The sequence below is a fragment of the Centroberyx affinis genome, unplaced genomic scaffold (assembly GCF_046629955.1).
Source record: "Centroberyx affinis isolate AG114_WGS23_722 - 3 ecotype Tasmania unplaced genomic scaffold, CSIRO-AGI_Caff_v1 ptg000798l_1, whole genome shotgun sequence".
Classification (NCBI taxonomy): Eukaryota; Metazoa; Chordata; class Actinopteri; order Beryciformes; family Berycidae; genus Centroberyx; species Centroberyx affinis.
The window spans coordinates 66,566-91,387 of record NW_027279403.1 but is presented as its reverse complement, the minus strand read 5'-3'; the positions used below and the strand labels follow the sequence as shown (position 1 = coordinate 91,387).

At 46.8% G+C, this 24,822-nt stretch overlaps 1 protein-coding gene across 2 annotated transcripts; it reads right to left on the bottom strand.

The window, feature by feature from the left end:
• Positions 1–210: 210 nt before the first annotated feature.
• LOC139644873 (Krueppel-like factor 12) lies at positions 211–24,546 on the bottom strand. 2 transcript variants are annotated; one of them, XM_071520402.1, is made up of 4 exons: positions 24,330–24,546; positions 9,856–9,938; positions 4,192–4,732; positions 211–350 (listed from the first exon to the last, which is right to left on the bottom strand). In XM_071520402.1, the coding sequence occupies exons 2-4, from the start codon at positions 9,919–9,921 to the stop codon at positions 211–213; spliced, it is 747 nt and encodes a 248-aa protein (XP_071376503.1). In that variant the 5' UTR covers positions 9,922–9,938; positions 24,330–24,546. The 2 variants fall into 2 exon arrangements, with proteins under 2 accessions (XP_071376503.1, XP_071376502.1); XM_071520401.1 differs by lacking the exon at positions 24,330–24,546 and adding an exon at positions 20,655–20,731.
• Between the last annotated feature and the right edge of the window lie 276 nt (positions 24,547–24,822).

Below are 24,822 nucleotides of genomic sequence, written 5' to 3'. Positions count from 1 at the left end.
AGGGCAGCTAGGAGTCAGTAGAGGAAAAAGATTCAATGTGGAGAAGATATTTTGTGATGTCAGATAATTCTCGAGAAGTTTTCAGCCTTGGCAGGAAGATGGGGGCAAACTGTACAGACACTGATTACCCAGAACCAACTACTCAGCAAAGCATCCAGCTTCACACACACACACACACACACCCACACACACATCGAAGGACTGCGATACTCACTCTTGTACGGCGCGGGCTATAGACAGCGCAGTGGAGCCGGTCTCATTAACACTGTCCAAGGTCACGTTTGGCAGGTCATCGTCATCGCTGTCACTTTTGATCTGCCTTGGCGACAGGCCGTTGGGGTCTATGTGCGCTGCGAGGACGGGACACAGACACAGGAGTCAGACACACGATACTGGAAGCGACACTGTAAACTTATATGACGGGGCATATCACATTGTGTGCATTGGAAAGTGTTTCCAATTGTACCGAGGTAATCACCTTCATATATTGACTTTTCACCCATCTGCTAATCACTTTCCCATAGCGGCTGAAAACAATTATGCTCCAGTCACGCTGAATATTTACTTGAATTACCTTTGGAGTGAAAGTAGACTATTGGCTTGTTGTCTATGTCTTCATAGCAGCCCTTTATATAGTGTAGGTGTGTGTCTGTGTGTGTGTGTGTGTGTGTGTGTGTGTCTGTGTGTGTGTTGAGGAGACAGCCTCAGTGAAGATCCCGCAGGCATTTCCAGTCAGGAGCTGTCAATCAAACAGAACTCTCAACCTGAGGGCAGGACAGCCTGTGGGCCAGGCATGAAATTGTGCCCAGTCACACACACACACACACACACGCACACACACACACACACACATAGACACACATATCCTTTATCAGTCTCCAACTCCCACCCTGCAGATAAGGAGCTGGGTGGAGCATTGTTTGGGCGTTGTTGTTGTCTCTGAACAGTGGGTGGGGACACGTGATAGTGTGTGTGTGTGTGTGTGTGTGTGTGTGTGTGTGTGTGTGTCTGTCTGTGTGAGTGTGTCTGTGTGTGTGCAGAGTATGTGTGTTGTCTAAAGTCGACAGAAGTTAGAAGTGTGTGTGCATGCATGTGTGTGTGTGACTTTGCATGCTGAACTCAGTTCTCTGTTTCTCCTACTGTGCAACTGACAGAGAATCATATTCATGATAATGATAAACTTTTGCACAAAAGGCCTGAAAAAAACACAAGGGTCTAAATGTATTCATTCTCTGCTGTATCCCTTTGAAAGCTCACCCTGATTATTAGCTTACTTATTATTTCTCCAGCTTAGCTATCTTTGTCTCTTGATTCTTTTCTTTTGCACAGTAACCAAGAAAAAAACTTGCTGAACTTTTGATTGGCCAGCATATCATTACAGTAAGTATGACTCTCTGAGCCAATGAATGCAGTTCATCTCTGTCTCCTGAGCTCCATGAGAAAGTCACATCTATTCCACAAGTTGTGACAACTTCTCCCCTGGTCAACTCATTGGATATATTGCCAGAGCCTGCAGCCATTCTGCCCTCTCCGTCTCCATGGACACAGCCTGTGCACATCCTGGATAACTCAAGGGATGAATGTCGAACAAAAAAAGGCCTGCCTAAGACTACTTGTCAAAGAAAATGCACTGGCAAAGTACCGGATTAAACAGCAATTAATTAATAAAGTATTGCAGAAAAAAAAAATGCATACTGAATGTACAACATGAACCAAAAATGACACCATTAGGTTATTGTAATAACTGAGCTCTTGTTTCTGAAGAGGCAATCGTCAGAAACACTGGATATTCTCAGATGTGTTGCCACTGAACTCTGCAACAACCCCAACTCTGCCTGGTGCTTTTATAAGCTATCAGGACACCACCTCCTCTGCCCTCTCAGCCGAGACTATGGCCATAATGGCTCATAATAAGGGTCTAGAGAGCAGACATGGTGTTATTACTGGGGGGAAAACACAGATAATGCTGCAACTCTGCTGTAGCTTTTGCTTTTAAGGGTTCCTAGCTTTTCTCGTAGAACAAGACAAGCAGAGTGGTGACCAGCTCGCCTAGGCTATGGAAAACTAGTAATTAGTTAGAAATGCAATGTGTGTTGGAAAGGGGTATTTTGAGCGAGGGACACAAAGGAGGAGTGGTGGAGAGGTGGGCAGAGCCCTGGATTTCTTTCTTTCTCTCCTGTTGTTTCCAGTCAAGCCCTGTTTCCATGGCAACCTCCTGCCGGAGACAGGGAGACAGCAGTGAAAGGAAGGGTACCCGCCCTCTCTTAAAGAGGATGGCCAACCTGTGTGTGTGTGTGTGTGTGTGTCTGTGTGTGTGTGTGTCTGTGTATGTGTGTGTGTGTGTGTCTGTGTGCGTGCGTATGTTAAAAGCTTCAATATCGCTGAGACTTGCATCACTACACAAGTTGGGTTTATATCAAGTCAGATAAGGGTTTTGTGAACACAGAAACACACACACACACACACACACACACAGTAGATCTGACCTCTTGCTCATCACAATAAACTGCATGTCAGAGAATGTTCAACATGGCAGGAGAGGTGGGGGATAAAGTTAGATAGGTGAGTCCTCCAATGTCAACAATTTATTTGAACAACAACTAACCAATGGTAACAGTGTCAATGCTGCAAAGGGCAAGTCCACGTTAGGTGGGACAAAAAAAAACTCCTATCCTAAAAGAAATAAGATATTACATGATATCATTCTCCATTCTAACACTCTGATGTTTCATTTGCCAGAAAATGCCAGAATGCCAGAAAATGTTGGGCCAAATCAGGCCAAATCACGTTAACGGTCCTGTAAAGTAAAATGCTCTGTTCTGTTTGTCTGCTGCTTGCTGTCTCACTAACAGTGACTGTATCCACCACACCCAACACTCACCCTATTTCCTTCATGCTTGACGCCTTCAGACACACTGGGCAGAGCTGACGTTGTACTGTTTATATGTGTGTGTGTGTGAGTGTGTGCGTGTGCGCTCGCGTGTGTGTGTGTGCCACCCATCTTCAATATCCGTCCACACCCTCTTATGCAAGCCTTGTTTTTCCTGTCCTTCCTTTCTTCCTCTCCTCTCCTTGGGAGCAGACACCCAGAGTTTAAAACGCCCATCTCAGTGGACCACCCCACCCACCCAGCCGACTTGTATGTGTGTGTGTGTGTGTGTGTGCAGCACATGCTGGGAGTACAGTGTGTCTGTTTGTCCGTGCATGCATACATACATGCACGGGTCTGTGTCAAAGTCTGAGCCTGTCTGTCTGTCCAACAGGGAGTGACAAGAACCTCCAATAAACAAGCAGCCTCTTTGACGACCAACAGCTCCCCTGTGTACAGCTCAGAGGTCCACTCCCGCGGACAGAAACACCCAGGCTCACTCCCCGTGGTTTGCAGTAAAACCACACCCTGAGGGAAAACCAACGCCATAACACAGGCCTCAGTCTAGGTCGGGCCAGCAAGGTCTGACAACACATAGACAGGGAGGGAGGACTAGCGTATTGCCAACCAGCTCCACATGTGTGCATCTGGATAGGGAGAGAAGACATCAAGACAGCAGCTGTCCTGGCCCTGGTTACCTGGACCAGAGGCCATATAGGACAGCCGAGCAAAATCTCTCTCGGTAACAAATGGGAGAGCCTTTCATCCTGTAAATCTCATCTCCGCTCAGAGGGGGAGCATTATCGCCTGAGGGGCCATCTCTGAGAGCACACACACACACACACACACATGCACACAGACTGTCATTACAGTGTTGTGTCTTTTCATGTCTGACCTTAAGTTCTTTCACTCAAGACATTATCTGGACAGAAGGGTGGATAGGATTGGGCAGGCAATTATACAGCTACTTATATACAGCTTATGCAAGGCTTTTTTTTGTTCCATCCATTTGCAAGGTCACTGCTGGGAGGCCAACACAGAAATCTGTCTGTGTGTTTGTGGTAGCCACCTATGACCTGCTGTGACAACAGGGAGCTGTCAAACACCTTATGTTCAGTATGTGGTTAATATATATGTGTCATACTAGTCTATTCATGCAGCAATAACACTCTAAACCATAATGTATCATCATTTACAACTCCATCAGTGCTTGAATAATTGCTGAAGAATGGATCTTTCACTGAAAATGATGGAGAAGATACAGAGAACAGCACAGTGTCATCCATATAAATATGTGGAACACTCAGAGATCCTGGTCTCACCTTTGCCGTGGCTCTTGGCCTCGTCCAGCAGAGGTAGCATGATGGCGTTGTTGAGGCTGGAGGGTGATCGAACGGCAGTGGTGTACATGAGGGGCAGCGACTGCACCACAACTGGGATGCGGTGCACATGGCTGGCCAGCTTCCCTGCTCCCTGCAGGCTCAGCGGGCTGGATGGAGGGGGCGGCACAGAGTGCAGGATGTGCAAATACTGCTGACCTCTCACCCCGGCGCCGGGGGCAACGAGAGGGCCCGGCGTGAGCACCGAGGAGGCCGAGGTGATGACCGACGGAGAGGAGGAGGAGGAGGATGACGACGATAAAGAGGATGGGGAGAAAGCGGATCTGAGTGGGGAGGATGAGGTGGTTGTGGAGATGGTGGATAAAGAAGAGGGGCGGGGTTTGTTGATTGACAGGTCGACAGGCTCGGTCTGCGTGTGGAAGTGCGGGTCGTGGGCGAGCAGGTCTTCCGGAGGTTCAGGTTTAACTCTGCTGAGGAGGAGGGGGACGCTGTCCATCGCAGGGTAACGGCGCACTTTGGGCGACTGCGGGAGGAAAAGAGACACTGACATTATATTTGCTCAGCATTGATTCATTATATATTGGGGCTTCAATGCCTTGAAAATGCACCTTAATCTGCTACACCTGCACAGTAAAATGACAAGCTGTAATACAAGCTGTAATGGATGAAGAAAAACAGGAGTGAAAAACTTATTTTTCTCCACATCATGTAACTGTGTCTACAGATAAATAATGTACTCATGACTGCCGCAGATTCTTTACTCGCAGTCAAAAATCCAATTTGATTTGACTCATGCCCTGCATAATTTTAACTGTACCTCATCGACCAGTGAGGCAGAATATGCCGATAAATTCAGGTCAAGGAGATCTGTTGTTTGTGCAAGCATTCGGCTGCGGGGACAGTAATGTATGATGGAGATATCATGCAATGTCAGGCAGGTATATGCAGTGACATTTACTGAGACGGGAACATAGTAATTTCCTCTTGCTCATCCAAGCAGCGCACTCCTCCTGTGAAGTGTCCTCGCTTAGCATGATGTCATACGCAGATGAAATGCAGGGGTAAAGATGGTGTCTCTCTCACTCCCTTCCTTTCACCATCTCCTCTCGCTCTCCCTCTCTCTTTCTCCTGTCTTGGCGTTGGGTTCCTCTCTCTCTCTCTCTCTCTTTCTCTCTCTCTCTCTTTTCCTGCTGCTTTCCATCATTCCCACAGAAACACAGCTCTCTTGGCTCCCCTCGTATCTCTCCTAAATCTCCTTTGTGACGGTGGAAAAACATCATATGGGCTCAATTTCCTGACCGTCTCTCTCTCTCTCTCTCTCTCTCTCTGTCTCTCAGCAATGAGCCTCCTAAGGCCAATGCTGGTGGCTCAGTATGTCCCTCAACACATCTTTCACTTAACACCAAGCAGACTGCAACACAACCGCTCCGTCTGTGTCCGCAAGTTTCATGAACCTGTTTACTTGGAAAAGATAATGGGGAACATACACAGTAGAAAAGCGGCAGTCACTCTACGCTACTATTTGTTCCTTAGAAGTCCCAAACTTTGGACATTCTTTAATACCACGATGACATGCAATCTTTGTTTACCTGCACACTATCACATCTTTGGAAGAATATCTACACAGGCGATTTCGTTGTCCTGCTACGGAGCTACAGCGTAATCAGCGTTCGGTTTCAAACTGCCTACAATAGCCATAATGTCAAACGGACCATGTTACATGTTAGGCTGACTCGGTTCGATGTGGGAGGGGTGCTAGAGTCTGTGGTGAGTGGTGTTGATCCGAACAGTGGAGCTTGTCAGAGTCTCTAGCTGAGTCACAGTCAGGCCATCAGGGAGAGAGTAAGATCCTGGATTTCTACTAATCATATAGGAAAAGCTCATTAAAGCCGAGGGGGAAAAAACCCTTAAAAACTCTGCGCTCCGCCGCAGCAGATGTGAAAAATGTCCTGTATGGCGGGTTTCATCCTTGCTTTTGTTTTTTAGACTCACATTTCTTTCCCCTTCTGTAATGCTGGCGGAGTGTGGATCTGTAGTGAATTACGGAGTTTTTGTGAGTAGTGTGTGCGCTTTTATGTAGTAGCCTACTATTTTTACTCCAGACTTGTACACTCATTTTCAGCCTACAGGAAATGTTACGACCCCATGAATCAGCAGCGCTTCTCCCCTGTGAAACTCCTCCTGAGACGGAAAACAAACCCTACCCCATGAAATATGCCCTCTGGTGACCTCTGAACCTTGATGAGGGTCAACTCAGAGTCAAAGGTGTCAGGTCAAGGTTCATGGCACATTATTGCCCACTTCATAATACCACCTACCAAGCATTTTGGGTAGGGTCCTTTACATGGCTTTTGCTTATGTAAAAAAATATCCAGATGATACCTTGGGAAAAAAAAACAATTAAAATGAATAAAATCAGTTTTGATTAAGGCTTTTTCCCATGGCATGAGAAAATGAATAGCATTTGATATCACGATTCTAATTAACTTGTAGCAGCAGGAGGGTTCAGCATAATCTTTGTGAAGATTGGAGCAAGTCCACAATCCTGAATATGTTGTCCTGCGATAAAGAAATCATCATCCCTCTTTCATGGGGACAAAGCAAATTTCCCTGTGTTAATAACTGTTGATTTTCCACTGACAGTAATTTTGAGTTGACAAGTGCTGATTGGAGAGTTGTCTGTCCACTCGTAGCATGGCAGGGGCAAGTGTTCAAAACTATCGAAAGTGTTAAATTTACTCTGATGGTTGTGGACTTATATAAACACTGGCATAACACTGACACTGACGGTTTTGCTGTGAAAGAATTGGGATATCTGTTATGCTTACAAGTCTCAGTTGTTTTTATCACTATTGCATAGCAACAGTGCACTTCAGATTTCCTCTGGATAACGAGAGTCACTGTTGACCTTCCTTATTAGCGGAGCATAGATAAACCTTAAGGTCCCTCTTGGTTCCCTCCTGACCATTCAGTTTTGTTCCTAGCTCTATATCCTCCGCCCAGTGGCTATAGTTCACCCACTGGGTAATGGTGTTCCAGGCCATTACCATGAGAAACATGTCACAAAATATCACTTATGGACAATTTCTATGGATGTTTCTGATATCAAACGTCCTCCGTGCTTCTATCACATCCACTCCTGATACAGGCTCTCTCCGCAGACCCTCAGGCTATCATCCAGCTGCTTTTGCACGAGATCACCCTGTGTTTGCATGTGCTGTATAGGATGGCAGTGTCACGGAGTGCCTGGAGCTACACTGCCTAGAGGCTTTGAAGCCATTTGCTCCACTGAGGCTGATCTCAGTGTTGTGGAAATCTTGTCTTTCTCAGTCGATGCTCCTAGAGTGTATCTGGTTTGCTACTAAAGCTCTGCAGTGCTGCCAGTTCCTCCTACCAGTGGCGGAATACAAGAGGAAAATATAAAAACTGAGGAAAATATATCGTGTTACAAATGACAACCACAACTGTAGTCTGAATAACGTTTTGAAATTATTTATGGTTTGTAACCGTTCTGTTTGTTGGAAGAGTGAAAAACTATGATCATCGCAGTTAGGAATTCAGTCAGTGGCACTGACAAGATGTCAAATAGGCCAATCCTCTGTGGCTCCTGTGTGAAAAGGGGAACATTCATGTGGAAAGGTCAAAATAACAGGGTGTATAGGGTTACATAAAAGTGAAAAACAGAAACTTATTTGCATATTGGCTTTGGTTCTCATACAGATCTCAACTAGCACAAATGGAAAACTTCATCCACCCCCACTCTCACTTTGACAGATACAGAACACACAGGCGCTCTTACCTACACATACTCGCACTCATAGACCCACACACACACACACACACACACAGACATGCTCCACCCCGACCCGCCTGCCTGCCTCTGTCCTCATGCCATTGTCTTTATTAGGGGATACTGGTTAGCAGGGCAGATTTTCCAGCCCCTTGCGGGTGAATTGTCTAACGAGGCAGACCATTTCCAGCAAGCCCTTGGCCCCCCGCCACCCAAATGAAGACCACATTTCTGCAGCAGCCTAAACTGTCTGTCTGTGTCTGCCGTTTAAAGGGAAGCTCAGTCAGTTAGGGCGAGATTGGATCTCGGCTCACTTCAAAGCCGTGTGGGCTGCAGTGCTCACATCCTGCCTTTGACTGACATCACTACACGTATGGAGAATGACTTCAATCCCCAGACATTAGGGAGCTGGGCAAGGGCACAGCACTCAAACACTTTAGCGGCAGCTGAGAGCAGGACACTCACAGAAAGCGCCCACCTGCTTCCCTCGCCTTTCTGTCGGGTCCTTGCGGAAAGATAGATTCAATTCTTATCAACACCGAGCACCTACACCACCAAACACTACAAGAAGTGTGATAACCTGATGGCTTATCAGCAGCTGGTATTTTTCTCATCCATCAAGCGCTAATGCCCTCAGGTTCTTCTCAGCAGAAATCGCTCAGCTCTTCGCCCACAAAGTGTTATTAGTGATATATTAGGGGGGAAGAAATTATTGATAAGGCATGAATGGAAATCAATGATAACTGAATACTATTCATCATGACTATAAATATTAAGTGGCCTGCACCCACTGCACACACAGCTGTAGCAGCAACACAAAGCCCTAGTAACCTAGCAACAGCTTCTCCATAACAAGACCACTTTATTTTCTATGTATGTTGGACCAGAGAGCACTTGATATGTGGGACACAAAATCCTGCACCAGGTAACTCTACTATTCCTGACAGGATCAACACACACAGAATGTGGTCTAATATCTGCACATCACCCACGTCCTTTTACAAAAAATTAGAGCCAATTCAAAAAGTGAGTGTAAAGTTAAATTTAATCTAACTTCTCTAAACAATATGAATTCTACGTTGTAGCTTTGTTTCAAGCTAGCAGCTCATTCTCTCCCCTCTTTCAGCTCATAAATGATACTAAGTGCGAGTGTAACAAATCAGTAAAATACCTATAGAAAGGCTTGCAGTGACATTCAACTCCTCCTTTGTGAGAAATGAATTGTACTGAGCGACAGAAACCGAGAAACACAATATAAAGGTGACAGAGAGCTGTAAGAGGCTGACTATAGGCACGCGAGACAGAGGCAGAGATGAAGCCGTGATAGTGTTTGTGTAGAGGAAGAGCGTAGTCTGTTTGTGTGTATGTGTGTGTGTGAGAGAGAGAGATTGTTGTGCATGTGTGTGTGTGTGTGAGAGAGACAGATGAGCAAGAGAAGATGCAGGGAAACTGAGAGACGTAAAGCAACAGACAGAGATAGAGAAGATTTAGAGTTTCCCATGTGACCCCGCTCCCCGGAGCAGTGACTGCATCTGTGCGTTTACCCCCAGCCAGAGCGGACTCTCCGCTGGCCCCAGTCACCTCACTGGAAGCCCCCCCCGATGCATTCCTGCTCCAGCTGTGGCCCTCCTCCTCTCCAGCTCTCCGTTGCTCTCCTCCTCCTTACTACCATGCTCTCCGACCACTCCTCTTAGCCCCCACACTCACTCACTCACTCACTCACTCATTCGCTCGCTCGCTCACCCGCTCAGGCCTGGGAGTGATTATCGGCACCATTGCCGGGAGGAGGAAAGAAGGAAAGCAGGAGAAAAAAAAAAAAAAAAAGGGAATTGTCTGGAAAACAACTGCTCTCTTACCCCTTGTTCCGATTCCAGGGGCTCAGCTTTGACTCGGACTGCAGGCATTCCGTCAAGCATTAACATCCTGTTTCTGGGGCCGTCTGTGGAGGAACACAGAGGAGGCGTAAGACGGATGTTTTAGCATGACTAAGCAGCTCACACACTTGCACACATACAACGCACTGCATACGTCCACTGAGAAAAAACACATTCTAAATAGGCACAAATTCATACTTGTGAATCACGAAAACATTTCAAAAGCAGCAGAAGTTGACAGACAAAAGATGCAGACAAACTGTGTACACTCAGCGCACAGACAGCATGACTCCCTCCCATCCATAACACAGATTTTCAAAATGCCATGTCAAACAGGCCTGCTGGACTAAAAACTCTTCATAATACTCCATAACGCTCCTGTTACATGAGACTTCAATGGAACATAAATGCCCTCTTTGTATAGATAGATAGAATTCAACAGAAATGGCTCTGAGCACTGACATGATCAAGCAGTAAATGCCACATAGCACATAAGAATAGAAGAGAATGGAAGAGAGAAAAACATTTTGCCATATTCATGAAGAGTAGACCAATGTAAGACATTCAATCCACTTACAAATATGAGGATAATATTCAACAAGATGTAATAATGTTGAAGATGTAATATGACAGTAATATGACACTCACTCATGCGCACACACACACACACACACACACACACACACACACACACAGAGCACATCTGTATATTCATGAGAGTGTTGCGCTTCTGTAAGGTGGGCAGCAGTGCCCCGCTCCTCAGCTCCGTGCTGTGGCTTTAAGAGGGATACTCAGATGGAGCCAATGACAACAATGCATGTTCCGTATCCCTCAGCTGGGGCCGACCTGAGGTAACCCAGCCTCTTATTATTTTAGCAGCAGTACATGGAGGAATGCAAGCAAGGCAAATAGACTCTAAACATCTCTATTACTCTCCACTGCTGGCACCAGCAGCGGGATGAGTGGCCCAAGACTGTAGTCAGCAGCAGCAGGGCCATCCTGACCACTCTGGTGCAGAGAGAGAGAGCTCAGCCAACCGTGGCCGACCTCTATTGAATACACCCTGACTCTGCTGCTTGACCGCCTAACCACGCAACTCAGTTCAAAATAATTCAGAAACCCAATCATGACGATATCCATCTGGCAAAAACAAAAAGGTCTATACAACAACCAAGTAATTTTTACTCACCATAAAATCCAGTCAGGACATTTATCAAAAAATGTGATTCTTATTACAAATTTCATTTAAAAGTGCTAGCCAAACCATTTAAAGCTGCATATTGTTGCACTGCCTCCTAGATTCTCAAGCAAAAGGCTAATCCTGACTGTGTTTGTGTGTGAGGGAGGTAGAGAAAGAGGGAGGGAGGATTTTCTCCCTCAATCTGCAACCCCCCAGATCTCGCCTCTCAGGTCTAAGTCCCTCAGGTACCCTGGCTGTGCTGCTATTGTATTGTTGTCCAGGATGTCCTTCGGCTTCAGGTCTTGGTAGGCCCAGATAGCGTTGCCATGGCAACGGCTGGGCGGGTGGAGCTGCAGCCTCAGTCCAGCCTCGAGCCATGTGTTGAGGAGAAGAAGAGGAGAGAGGAGAGCACTAAGCGAGGGAGAGAGTAAGGTTTGTTTTCTTCAAGATGACCATCATTCTGGCATTTTCTGCTCTTCAGAAAAAAAAAAGAAAAAAAAAACATTTTCCATGAAGAGACCTTTCAGATAAGTCTTGATCTTCCCTCAGGGCGTTCTCACTTTTGTCAAAATGTGCTCTACTGTATTCAGATGAATTAAAAAAAAGAATCCTTTCATAGTGCAAAGGTTTACCTCGTCCAAACTCATTAAACCTCTATTCTTAATGCGCACATATAGAATCTGATAATTCCCAGAAAAAAAATCCAGAAATCTCCCAGTTGTCTACAGCATGGTACAGTGAGTACAGCACATTGCTGGAAGGCAAAAGCCTGGCTTCTCCAAGTGTGTCTACAGTCCAGTTAATCCAGTGGTTTGTGCACCTTCCTAATGAACTGTCCTGCAGCGGGCTCCTCATAGAAAATCAATGGCCAGTGAATGCCTCTGCTTGTGGCTGTAATGACCAATGAGCTAACAGCAGAGAAGGAGAGTTAACACTGAGTAATGAGCTAACGGAGTGGCGCTGTGCACCGAGGAGGTCACATCGGAAAACTATGACCAAAGTCGATTGTCAACCACTTTCGCTCCAATGAAATTCTTATCTCTGCCATGTACTTTTAGTTCTTCCGGATCAGATGGAAACCAAGAGGATCAAATTATTAGTAAAGATTGAGTTTGAAATGAAGAGAATTTGTTCAAGGTAATAAACCAATATACACTGTTCTCTATCACTAGATTTGGTCTGTTGGCAGCAGAGCTCAGGAAGCCAGCGGTGTGCTGTCCATCAGCGGTATGAGGCTCTGTGTGTGGGAGAGAGGGAGAGAGAGAGACAGAGAGAGAGAGAGAGAGGAGAGGAGAGGAGAGGGAAACAGGGCAGATTAAGATCACCTTTCCATTTGCTGCACTCTGAAATGAAATGGCCATCCCAGGTGTGAGGGGGAGGTGGATGGAGGGAGGAGGGCAGTGGAGTGTTGAGGCATCTCATTTCTCCCTCCTCCCCGCCCTCCCATCCCCACCAAAATCCCTAGAGAACAGGGAAAGGGACCAGGTGAAGAATGAGGCCAGTCCTGGCAGAAGAAAAAATGCTTGAAATATACATATTTCTGCATATCCCGCTCTCTTTGTGTTTCTGTTTTCTGTATTTATGTGTCTGTTTATGCATTTGGAGTTATAAACTGAAACTCATATGACCCTTTCTCATCTCCAGCCTCAGGTCCACTAGCTCCCATCTCCCTGATGGCTATCAGCTCTGTGCTGACGGAGGCGATAGCTGCTGGCTGCAGCACAGGGATAAGGCCCAGCCCAACGAAGCCAGACCAGACCAGACCAGATGATCAATAAGAGGTGACAGGCCTCCACAGAACAAACCCTGACCTCCTAAGACTCAACGCTGACCTCATATACCACTGACATCATACACTCACACACGCACACACACAAAACACACACACACAAAGAGTCAAAAGGCAAACGTACAAATGCTAAAACAGACACAACCTATCTACAAGGACAGCAGAAGTGCTGTTTTCAATCATTGCACAATGTTGGCATACCCTCTATAGCTTTAATGTGCCTGTGCTGCCAATACACTGACAGTGTGCTAACGTTGTGAATGAGACCACAATGTATTATCTCCTTTGAAAAGCAATTGCTTATTGTTAATTACTGATTGTTTTCAAAGGTCAGGTTTTAATAGGAAGTAATTAGATTGGAAAGAAAGCTAAAAAGGTATGTGTGTGTGTGTGTGTGTGTGTGTGTGTGGGTTGGAGGGGTTGGGGAGTGACGCATCAGTGTGAGTTTATGTTTTCCAAGTACAAACTGCAGTGAGGACTTAGACGGTTTCTGCGTAATGCAAGTTTCTGGGTGTTAGCGCGCAGAGCGATGGAACACATTATTTCTTCAAGTGATCGTTAAGCTTGAATAAACTCATGAAACCATATTCAGTATCTGGCTGTCTATACTATCTCCGCTCTCTCTCTCTCTCTCTCTCTCTCGCTCTCTCTCATGCACACATATTTGCACACGTGCACGCACACGCCCTGAAACACACTGCAACAGACGGACCCACTCGGCCCCGCCAATGCTTTGTTCCCATGTCGAGCGCCCAGAGCAACTGTGTGCATCTGTGTCACAGAGGCTGGACCTGCTGCCACGGGCTGGGAGAGAGGGAGGGGAGGGGAGGGGAGGGGAGGAGGAGAGGAAGAGGAGGAGGAGAAGGGGGGGAAGGGGGGCATGGACTGAACTAGGGGAGATATGTGAGGAAGGGTTTAGGAAGGTGATAGCAAGAGAAAGGGTAGGGGGGGTGATGTTGAAGAGCACAGTGGAGTTGCTGGCGGTAGCGGTGGTTAGGGAAGCAACCAAGGAGAGTTGAAGAGGTTGAGGGAGCGGGGGGGAAGGGTGTTTCATGGAGGAGGAGGAGGAGGGGCGGGAGGCAGAGGAGCGAGAGGGGGTAGAGAGGGGATATGGACCTGAGCCAAGGCCCGGTCGAGCGCAGAGCACACGGTGCAAGAATGCCAACAGACCCCCCCACCCACCCCCACCCCACTCCACCCCTTCACCAAAGGGGAGAGAGAAAGAGAGAAAGAAAGAGGGAGGAAAACAGCAGCGAAACCCTATTGATAGCGTTTTTACACTGTTACTGATTGGAAATGAATGTTTCAGATTACATTTTGATATCATCCAAACAACATGTTAGCACACTGAATGAATCGATTCAGAACATGTTGTAAATGAGTGATGATTGACCCATCTGGTGCTAAAACAGTACGCGCAAAGGCCTTTTTGAAAAGGATAGAGCTTTAAGTGATGTGAGATGAGCATTTCCTGTGTTTTGCCCTGCCTGTGTGTCTGCTGGCCTCACTGCCGCTGCTCACTTCCCTCTTCTGTGCCCCTGGACACCCCTGTGCGACGCGCCGGCCCGATAACTACCCCACCACTGCAGCACACTCCTCCACTTCCTCTCTTTTGACTAGCGGAGAGCAACAAGTTTTTAGAGCGTAGTAATAACAGGGCAGACCCGGAAAAGGCAGCGCACACTCACAACATACTCATTACACAGGTAACAAAGAAAACCTCCAAAGTCATAACACAAACACTCAGTAGGAAATTACTGACTTGCACTGGGCAAAGAGCGGAGAACTGGCTGACTGACCCTCTCTAATTAAGTCAGAGTGGACCATGGACAGTAAAGGTTTGTATGTTTAGTAAAAAAAAAACACTCGCACTCTAGAAACAGTTGAGCCGCAGCTGAATCACAGCTGATTTTAACTAGAGTTCAACCTGAACTAGAGCTGATTTTAATTACAATTCAACCTGTGTCTGCTTCATGTTAAGATGTGTCTGATAATGACCTCATCTTGTTGCCCTTATTCTGGCCTTGAGAGCCCATTCAAAGAGTTCCCTGCAGGGTTACCACTTAGCAGGAATAAGTGGACAGCTCCAAAAATGGCTGACTAAAAGCTCCTTTCCATGTTCTCTTCCTCAGATCAGACAAAACCTTAAGGTGAACTCCAAACCCTTCATAATTCATCTCTAAACCACTTTCTCACCCCAAACAGTACACGCCAGGTAAATAGTGTTCATGGTGTGTGTGTGTGTGTGTGTGTGTGTGTGTGTGTGTGTGTGTGTTCAAGGGATGTGGGGATGTGTGTTTTCCCTCAGCCCTGGATGTACTGAGATGGACATAGTCGTTTTTTTTCTAATCATTCCTGGCACTCTGTGAATGGTCTCAGAATTTCCATTTCATAAGCTGCGTATTTTCCTTGGCAGGAGCAGCAGGCGAAGTCTTTTGGATGCTTCTGGGACATTTTTGAACAAGGCTCAAGAGAGCGGAGTGCTGCTACCTCCCTGCTCACAGTGGCATGGACTCCTCTAACCCCCACGACAAGCACAATGACATCAAACCCCGGTGTGTGCGCACTATCTTTTGCAAGAAAAAAAAAAAGGTTCCCTTTAGGGTTAAAAACCCCTTAGAGATGCACTCAACTGATGCACTTTACCTCAAAACACCCTGGCCTTTTCCTCTGGGAACAAATCAGATCCACAGGGAGAAAAACACATCTCTCTTCTTGAACACACAGCTATTATTAGACAGAATATGCTCCTCATGCTTTTGTTGTTTTCATCTCTGGGACATACAGCCCAACATGGGGAGCTTATCAGGTCCCATCAATTCATACTGAATGTCAGCCTCTATCTCTCTGATTCCATTTGGGCTTCAGTTGCTCTTGTATGTGATGTGGCATACTTGAATGACTGGGTTTCCTCTTGCACTCCGACATGTAGCCTGCATGTCAAAAAAACACATCTGAAGCTTTGATCTCTTGATGTTCCAAAACTCAATGGCACGATAAAGACATAATGCAGTGTAATTTAATTTGAAGTCCCTGTCACCAGAAACATAATGTACTGACTGTACTGCATACACACTGACCCATCACTTATACCTTGCATGAACACTTTTAAAGCTGGCCTCCCTGTTTGTCGGGGGCTATTATCTACAATATGCTCGTCAACATGCCACTTACAGGAAAACGAGGCATTTATAAAAACCTGAAGACACAGAGGGCAATAGAGGGAGACAGCTCCACACACAGAAGCTAAACCATTTGCGCAGGCTGAATGGAGAGGGTAAAGGGTGAATATTGATTTGACTGATCTATACAGTGTGTCAGAATACAGAACAAGCAGCGGAATATTGAAACTCCGGCTCAAGAAAACTTACCATCAAACCTCAACACACGCACATGTGACTCAACATGGAAAAACAGGCACATTGTGGGAGCTATTTTTTTGTTGTTGTTGTTTTTCATAGATTATTGACCCTTGCATTTACAGTATAAAATTGTATATTACATAGTAGTGGATAATAAATTAATTATTAAATCCAAATAGTGCATTTTGACCTTTTTTCTGATATAGAATGGGTTTCTTGTAAAGTATAATGAGTCTGGATTCATGGTGTTTGGTCAGCTATTGTAAACTTAAATGAGCGCAACAACAAACTGTGAATTCTCTGAACACACAGAGAGAGAGACAGAGAGGCACAATTAGTGAGAGAGAGAGCGAAAGAACATTTTATTTAAAATTAAATTTAAATTTGACTTTATACTTTTTGACTTATTATTTATTTTACTTCCTATCCTATCCTTTGAAAATGCTTTTAAAAGATCCTTTCTCTGTCATGCCAATGAAGCTGATTTGAATTGAGTTGAATTTAACTGAATTGAGAGAGGAAAGAGAAAAGTGAACTCATGTCCTCAATGCCTGAGCCAGGGACCTCAGCACCTGGGAGGAAACCGGCTCCATTTATAGAGAAATGATACCCATGTAAACACACAGACAACACACACACACACACACACACACACACATGCACACACAAGCAAAGGCCCACGGAAGTTCCCATATTCTGGTGGATTGCCCTTGGGTCCTAGCTATTTCTGCCAGGGGCAGGGGGATCCTGTGTCAGTAATCCTGTCGGGATGAGGGGGATGAGGTCGCCGGATGCAGCTCAAGTCTACTGCCTTCACCGGCACACACACACACATACACACACACACACACACACACACACACACACACAGACATGTAAATAATTAGGATAAGCACTCTGCTGAGTGGGCATTGCATACAGCACCACAAGTGTTACACTGTTTTCACCCAAACAAACAAATGTACAGTTGTTAATAAAACACGTTGGGGCAGATTATAGGGAGAAGTACAGCTAAACATACTGAACAGGCAAATTTCTCATGTTGCCATTTTCATACAACAAAAAAACACCAACCCAAGCATGACAATTTAAACCAAACAGAGGATGGGTTAGTAAAAAAGCGTCAGTAATAATACATGAATGAGTCATCACTAGCTATGCTCTGGTGTCTCTTTGAAATGCCTGATTTCATAGCACACCTCAACCCCCCGCGTTTCTTTATCAGTCCTTCCTCTAAAATATCAGCTTTTTGCAGAATGACAGGGAGTAGGCTAATTCTTCTCTTTGTGAATCTCGGCGTCTGTTCAGTGACATTTTGTCGTTGTGAAAGCTCCCCACCTCCGCTAACACCACCTCTGTCCCTTTTTCAGGCCTTGTGAAACTGTGGGAAATAAAGAAGCTCTTTTTTTTTCTTCTGAGAGGGAACATTCAAAGTGAAAAGAAGAGCGAGTCGCTGTCTGGTTTGTCGGTGTCTCTGTCTGTGTGCTTTACCCACTTCTCATAAGCTGACTTCCTGAGTCCCCGCTCTTTTCTACAAATCTGGCTGCCACAGACACACACAGACACACACTCACAAACCTTATGACCTCTGCCTGCACCCACGATGAACCATATTTATCTTACATTTACAGACAGACACACACACTTATACACAACTCTGTCTCTTAATATTGCCGCTCTGCCCATGAAAGAATATGCTAGATGCACATTCTATACAAACATCCACCCACCCACACCTACATGTACGCACACACACACGCCAGCACACACACACGCCAGCATGCATACACACTCTCACATGCACAAACATTCTCTCAAACACATACACACACACAAAAACACACACACTCCTCCACAGCGCTCCAGAGAGAGGTAAACAGAGGAGTCTGACATCCTATTGCATCATGTGCCTCAAATGCAGCAGAGAAACAGCTAAACAAGCTGTGACCGTGACAACTCTAAAGTGAGGTGGCATTACTCAAGTGAGATTGGAGTTAGAAGTCAAAGCAATTTGCGACACCATTCTAGACGTTTTATTTCCAATTGAAGACCATTTTGATGTAATCACGAGAAAGAATAAGTAAAATATTCGGTGCGAGGTCTGGATTCAGTTCTTTTGCGAAAGAGACCGCAACTATAAAAGCCACAACAGCTGCTAAAAGCCAATCCAGTATGTAGTCTTCTTCAAACAGAATGGGGTGACCTCTCTAGAACACCCTTCACACACACGCACAAACACACACACACACATACACCTCCACATAAGTGCAGTGGTGTCAGTGGCTGTGTATCTAAAATAGCCTCTGACACAAAAACCTCACTTGTACCAAAGGGGGAGGTGGAGCCGAGTGAACCGGGATAAACGCCTGGATTAATCGGTGCAACCTCTCAGGGAGACGTTGCAATATTATTTGTGTTTGTTTTTTACGTCGACATGTGTGTCTGCATGTGTGCGAGAGAGAGAGACAGAAAGAGAAAGAAAGAGAGAGAAAGAGGAAGAGAGAGAGAGAGAGAGAGAGAGAGAGAGAGATAGGGAAAGGTTAGCTCCTTTGGATCAATAAAAAATGCACTCAGTGACTCCGTTGCCGTCTCTTATTTACTCTCAGTGCACAGGGCCTTGGTTGAGGTGACTACACTGCAGTATTTAATGATCGTCTTGAACTGACAACGCGGCGCTGTGGACAATCTCACACACTCCTATACAGAATTCACAGAGAAATAAAATGGTGTAAATCAGGTGAACATTTTTTTATAAATGCTATAGGAAAAAAAATGAAAAAAAAGCAAATATTGCAGACAGCTTGTGTTTAGAATAACCCCCTGAGAACACACTGCGAATATACGAGTAAGAAAAGTGAATCACGGCGGCCAATCATTGCTCCTCTCTTGCAAAGAGCCGCTTTCTACGGACCGGAGCTGAGGGTCAGAACGAGACACCGCTCTCATCTCCTGCCCTAACAGGGGGGTGGGATGCATTAGCATCCTCACAATAACCTGCATCCCTCCCATCTCCACCCACTCACCCACCTACCAACCATCTCTCTCTCTCTCTCTCTCTCTCTCTCTCTCTCTCTCTCTCTCTTTCTCTCTCTCTCTCTCTCCCTCTCTCTCTCCCTCTCTCTCTCTCTCCCCCCCTAGGGATGACTGTATACTCCTGCCCTAATGGGGGATTCTTTGAGTAGGCTGCTGCCTTATCCCCCTCAGGCTCTGACAGGGTGTGTGTGTGTGTGTTGCTTGTGTTAGTCCAAGTGTGTGTGTGTGTGTGTGTGTATGTGTGATCCCCCTCCCCCCCCAACATATGTACTGTGTACATACCATACACAATAGCTTGTCTAATGCATGCATCAAAACACATGCACTCACATGCACTCAAAGATCGACCTAGATGTTTTACAATAACTGTACCGCACAAGCGCACACAGACGCATCAATCCACTGACTCATCTACAGTACCTACTGTAAACAACTCATGTAGAAAATATCAGCTCGCCGCTCGTACACTTGAACACACACACTCTAATCTTTCTCTCTCTGCCCTTCTTCTCGCTCACTCGCTGTCTCTTGTGACACAAACATACCAATGCATACACACATGCATACTGTACACACACACACACATACACGTGCATTTTGCCTAAGTGTTTAATGGCCTTGCAGAGCCCTCTCAATGCAGCATCACGAAGTGCCTACCCTATCTGGCCTCACTCAGCGTTTGCGCTGACACGACCAAATCCACCCGAACACGCAGCGCATGGAAACAGACAATAACGGACCAACCAAAACATTCCAACACACTGACACTTATTACATCAAATCTGCGCGCAGTTATTTTTGCTCGCCGAGTTTTTCCCTTACTTTGACCCATTCCAGCTCTCTAACTCCACTCAATAAAACCAGCAGCTGTGTTTACCTCTATTACTCATCTACTCACGCCTTCACTTAGACTGTTGTTCCATTTGCTCTCATTTTCAGCTAATACCGTGCTGCTGAAGGGCCTGGTTGAAGCAGCTAATTGAGAGGAGTTATGGTCCATAGCATGAACCTACGTTAACATGGCTCTGGTTCTGTTAAAGCCAAACAGCCTGTGGAATGCCACAGGCCTCCAAATGGATTCCACATGTTGTTTGCATAATTTCCTCCCCTAACGGTTGACCTACAGTACAACTGGAAACAAAGTTCACAGTGATCTGTTCGGCATCCTTACGCAGGCTCGAGCGGGTCTGCTGAAGCCATCTACACTCCGGCTGGAGACGCAGCTCCCCAAAGCCTCTTGCGGAGAGGGAAACCGCTTTCCTGTGTAACTAGCTCAAAAAGTCTCAAAAAACTGCGTTTGAACACTCTTCCCTTCTCGCTCCTTCACTTCCTTCCTTCCCTCCTTCCTTCCCTTTTTTTCTCCTCTTGCGAAGATTACAAATTAACCATGTTTGGCTGAAGTAAAAGATCGACGTACCTTCCATAAGCACACGTGTTCATCCTGGCTGTGGAAAGATGTCAAAGCAACCTTAACTCAGAGTCTGGGGGCAACCTCCCCTCACTGAGTCACTTCCAGTAAGCACTGAGTGTCCTCCCCTAGAGATGGTGTCATACTTGAAAAACTTGGATCAATGTGCTGGTCAGACAACATCCTCTCTCCGATTCTGCCTCCCTTCACTCTGTTTGTTGTTTGAGAAAATCTTTTTATCCATGGGAAAGATATGCTTATCTGAGCTCGGATTAAAAATAATAGGCTCCGTATTAGTCCTGAGTGAAGTGTTCAACAGAAAGATGAGACAAAAAAATCACAAAATGAAAATAGAGATGTACTCACACTGATGTTTGACATGTGTTAGATTGTACTGTTATTTCTGTTTCTGTTCAGTATTTAGACTAACTCTAGACTCACTGGCTGTTGCACAATACTTTCCTGTGCTCTCTCTCTCTCTCTCTCTCTCTCTCTCTCTCACACACACACACACACACACACACACGCGCACGCACACAGATACACACACACACTCACTCAATCACAAACACACATGTACTAGCGCTCCATGTACACCCAAAACTCAATTTTGGTAAACAAACGTGGGCTGGACGCCGGGGTCAAGGGTTGAATACACAAGAGAAAACGTGAAGGGAGAGAACATTTTGTCAACTTTGGACATGACGAAATGAGAGGACAGGGAGTCTTGTTACTGGCTTTAACCTACAAATATTAGTCTTATTTCACGCACAGGCAAATCAACACACTGCTACCAGTACATGTCTTGCTATCCAGACTAAAACAACAACAGAATAATCACAGATGTTGTGGATGTTTAACCCGAACGGAGCTTCTCCATCCATAACCTTTTTGTCCCATAGATTTAGTTACAGTTTCTCTTTGTAAGCAGGTAAATCCATCACTATAGAAATTCACCCCTCTGTTTGGGTGCAGTCTGTCTCACACATTGTATATGCCTGCCCTTGACATGCTGGTCTATTGTAAGAGCCAGTGTATGTGTGTGTGTGTGTGTGTGTGTGTGTGTGTGTGTGTGTGTGTGTGTGTGTGTAGGTGTGTGTGTGTGTGTGTGTGTGTGTGTGTGTACTGGGGTCTTTGTGTACTTTGTGTATGGCAGTGACGGTAGTCTCCTGTGCCTGTGAATAGCTGGGTCTGACAGCTCTGGAGACGCAACGCCCTCTCTGTGGCCAGGGGCCATCATCACACACACACATATACAGATGGGGACAGGACAGGGCTATCCCACAATGCATCTTGAGCACGCCCCTGCTCTCCCCTCTCGCCTCATTCCCCTCTGGCCTTGGCTTACAGTCGGGGTCTCTGGGCAAATGAATCCAGCCGTATAGGGCACTGCAGTCTGTCCGCGATCGATGGCGATACAGTCCATAACACGCAGCTGGATCAATGATACAGCAGTCAATCAATATGCCAGCAGTTAACCTAACTGATTAGGCGTAGTACGGGGAATTTCAAATCTCCCGGAATGAGACAGCGAGTGCGTATGTACTTTGAATGCACCTACTGCAGCATGGCATTTCTTCCTGAAAGATTCAATCTGTCAACAGGCGCCCAATTTGTGCGTCCTGATCTATGGCAGACAGATGATGCCTTTAGTGGGGGAATCCTGCAGAGCAATTAAATGTGCTGGGGAGAGCGGTGTTGATGGACAGATAGAGTCTATCCGTCGGTGATTGGCTTTTTAATTGAGTCCCCCACCTGAGCTGATCACTATCATAAGCCCTTGGACCGTGTCTGGGGATGGGCGGCGGAGGGGGGGGGGGGTGCAGCCGGCGAAGGAATCGAAGTGGTAGCAATACCTTGATGCGGTTGCGGTGGGAGAGATTAAAGCCTTCACTGATTTGTGTCGTCAACGGCCCAAAATATCTGTATATGGTGTCGTGTCAGTTTGAGAGCTGCGGTAGGATTCTTCAAATGTAGAACAGTCGCAAGATATTGCAGATCTGTTCATGTGCCGTACGTTCACTGCCCGGCACAAAAGGCTAAGTCTTACATGTACGGTGGTATCAAGCATGCTTATGCGTATTCATGTGTGGGGAGAAGGCCCCATGGTAAATGGATTTAAGCGAGAGTTTAAATGGGCACTAATCTCGCTCACTGAACACCCTTGAGCTGCAGGGGGTCTCATCCACACATACCCCCCACCCCCCCCACCCCACCCCCCCACCCCCATCCTCACCCCTACCCCTCCTTCTCCTCTCCGACCCCCACCGGTCTCTCGCTCCAACGTGCAATCCCACCATCCCATCGCTTACACACACATACAAACACACACCCTGCGGCTGTCACATAGTTAAAGGCAGGGGAGGGCCTCTCCACAACGCGGGGGTAAAGTCATGGAGGTCAGCGCTCAGTTTCCACATCAAACCCGGGAGCAGGGGCCAGAGTCTCATCACCCAACCGACCACCCCCCACCTCCCCCTCCCCCACCTTCCACCCTCCTCCCACCCCCCAGCCCCTTTCTCTCTCTCACTTTCTATCTCTCTCTCTCTCTCTCTCTTCCACCTCCCGCCCCCCTCCTCCTCTCACCCGGCGAACCCTCGCACCACCCCCTCCAACCCCCCACCCTCTCCACTCCACCCCACCCCCCCTCGCTGGATGTACAAATGCCTTTGCTGTCAGCTCTGCCCCGGTCCCCTGTAATTGAAAATAACAGCCAAGGGCCAGCCCCCAGCCACTCTCCCCAGCCTGGTGGCTCTCTGCCTCCCTGACAGCCACCCATCAATACCAATGACTATTACCCTGGAAGTGAGAGCGCTGCCGATGACATCCAAGACACCACCCCTGCAACACTCCCCCACACACACACACACACACACGCACACACACACCTCCCACACAACCCCCCCCCCCCCCCGCCCCCCCCCCCCCACCAGTGTCCTTCCTCCGCTACCCGAGCCTCCTAATGTTTAACCCGTTGCTAACAGCCCCGTCTCCCCGTCTCTGTGCTTGCTACAGTACGGCAGGCAAACAAGGCTGTCACACACACACACACACGCGCACACACTAACACTTTACACAAATGCACACCCACACGCACCACTCTCTAAGACATGCACAAAACTCTGACAAGCAGCAAACTTTTTTTTCCCAGTAAGAAGTGCTGAGAGAGAGTTTGGTGCTGCGCTGTTTCACTTCGCACTCTCATACTCCAAACCAAGAGGCATTCAGTCAGTGTTATTATGCAACAATTCCACACTGTGCTCCTATATTTTGAAGTTATAGCAAGTGTAAATAGTGGTAATTAAGAGATGTGAAACAAAGCAGATGTGAGGACAGTAATCCTGAGCAGAGCCGGCACAGTACAGCCAGGATGCTGCCCATGCCGACAGTCATTCTGTGTATAATCACTTTTTTCTCTTGTCATGACAGCTTATGCATTCACATTGGAAATAGGTGTTACAAGTCCAGTCAGCACCGGTGATAGTCTCTGTGTTCCCACTGACAGACACCAAACACAATGCCACACACGGACAACCAGTGTGCCATATAGGTGATCTGAGTTGTCATCTGCTTTGACAGAGCAATGACAGCTGAACGAGACGCACTGAACACAAGCACAAAGCCCAGCAACATGACAAATGAAGCACACAGCAGCAGAGGAACAGGACGAGAAAATGCACAGACCTTGTCAGAAGCTGCAGAGCCGTGGAGACTGTTTTCCCTTCTACAGTCCTCTCTCTCTCTCTCTCCTCTCTCTCCTCTCCTCTCCTCTCACTCTGTGTGTATGTATGTGTGTGTGTGTGTGTGTGTGTGTGAGTGAGTGAGTGTGAGTGAGTGTGTGAGTGTGAGTGTGTGTGAGTGAGCAGCTCCCTCCCCTTCTGCCTCTCAGCTGCTCGGCTCAGGCAGTTCTCAGGAAATGAATGGGAGCGCACAGAGAACTGTTGTACTTGCAAATGACTTACCCCCAGTCACATGATCCGCTAAATGTAGGGTGGGCCGGTGGGTGGAGGCTTCATAAGCAAAGGGAAGACAATATACTCTAAGCTTTAACAGCATGCATCGAATTACACGGGGGCCCCTCCGGGGAGGTTTCCGACGCGTCCGCTCTCAGCCAGCCCGCACTCCCTCTCTCCCCCTCCCGGAGCGGAGAGCCCCGGGCTGGGGGTGAGAGCACCGG

Excerpts from the sequence above, each read along its gene's own strand:
- LOC139644873 (XM_071520401.1), bottom strand. Across the intron at positions 4,733-9,855 it reads CCCTGGAATCGGAACAAGGG|TCGCCCAAAGTGCGCCGTTA; the intron begins GTAAGAGAGCAG and ends TTCCTCCCGCAG. Across the intron at positions 351-4,191 it reads GGCCAAGAGCCACGGCAAAG|CGCACATAGACCCCAACGGC; the intron begins GTGAGACCAGGA and ends CCGTCCTCGCAG.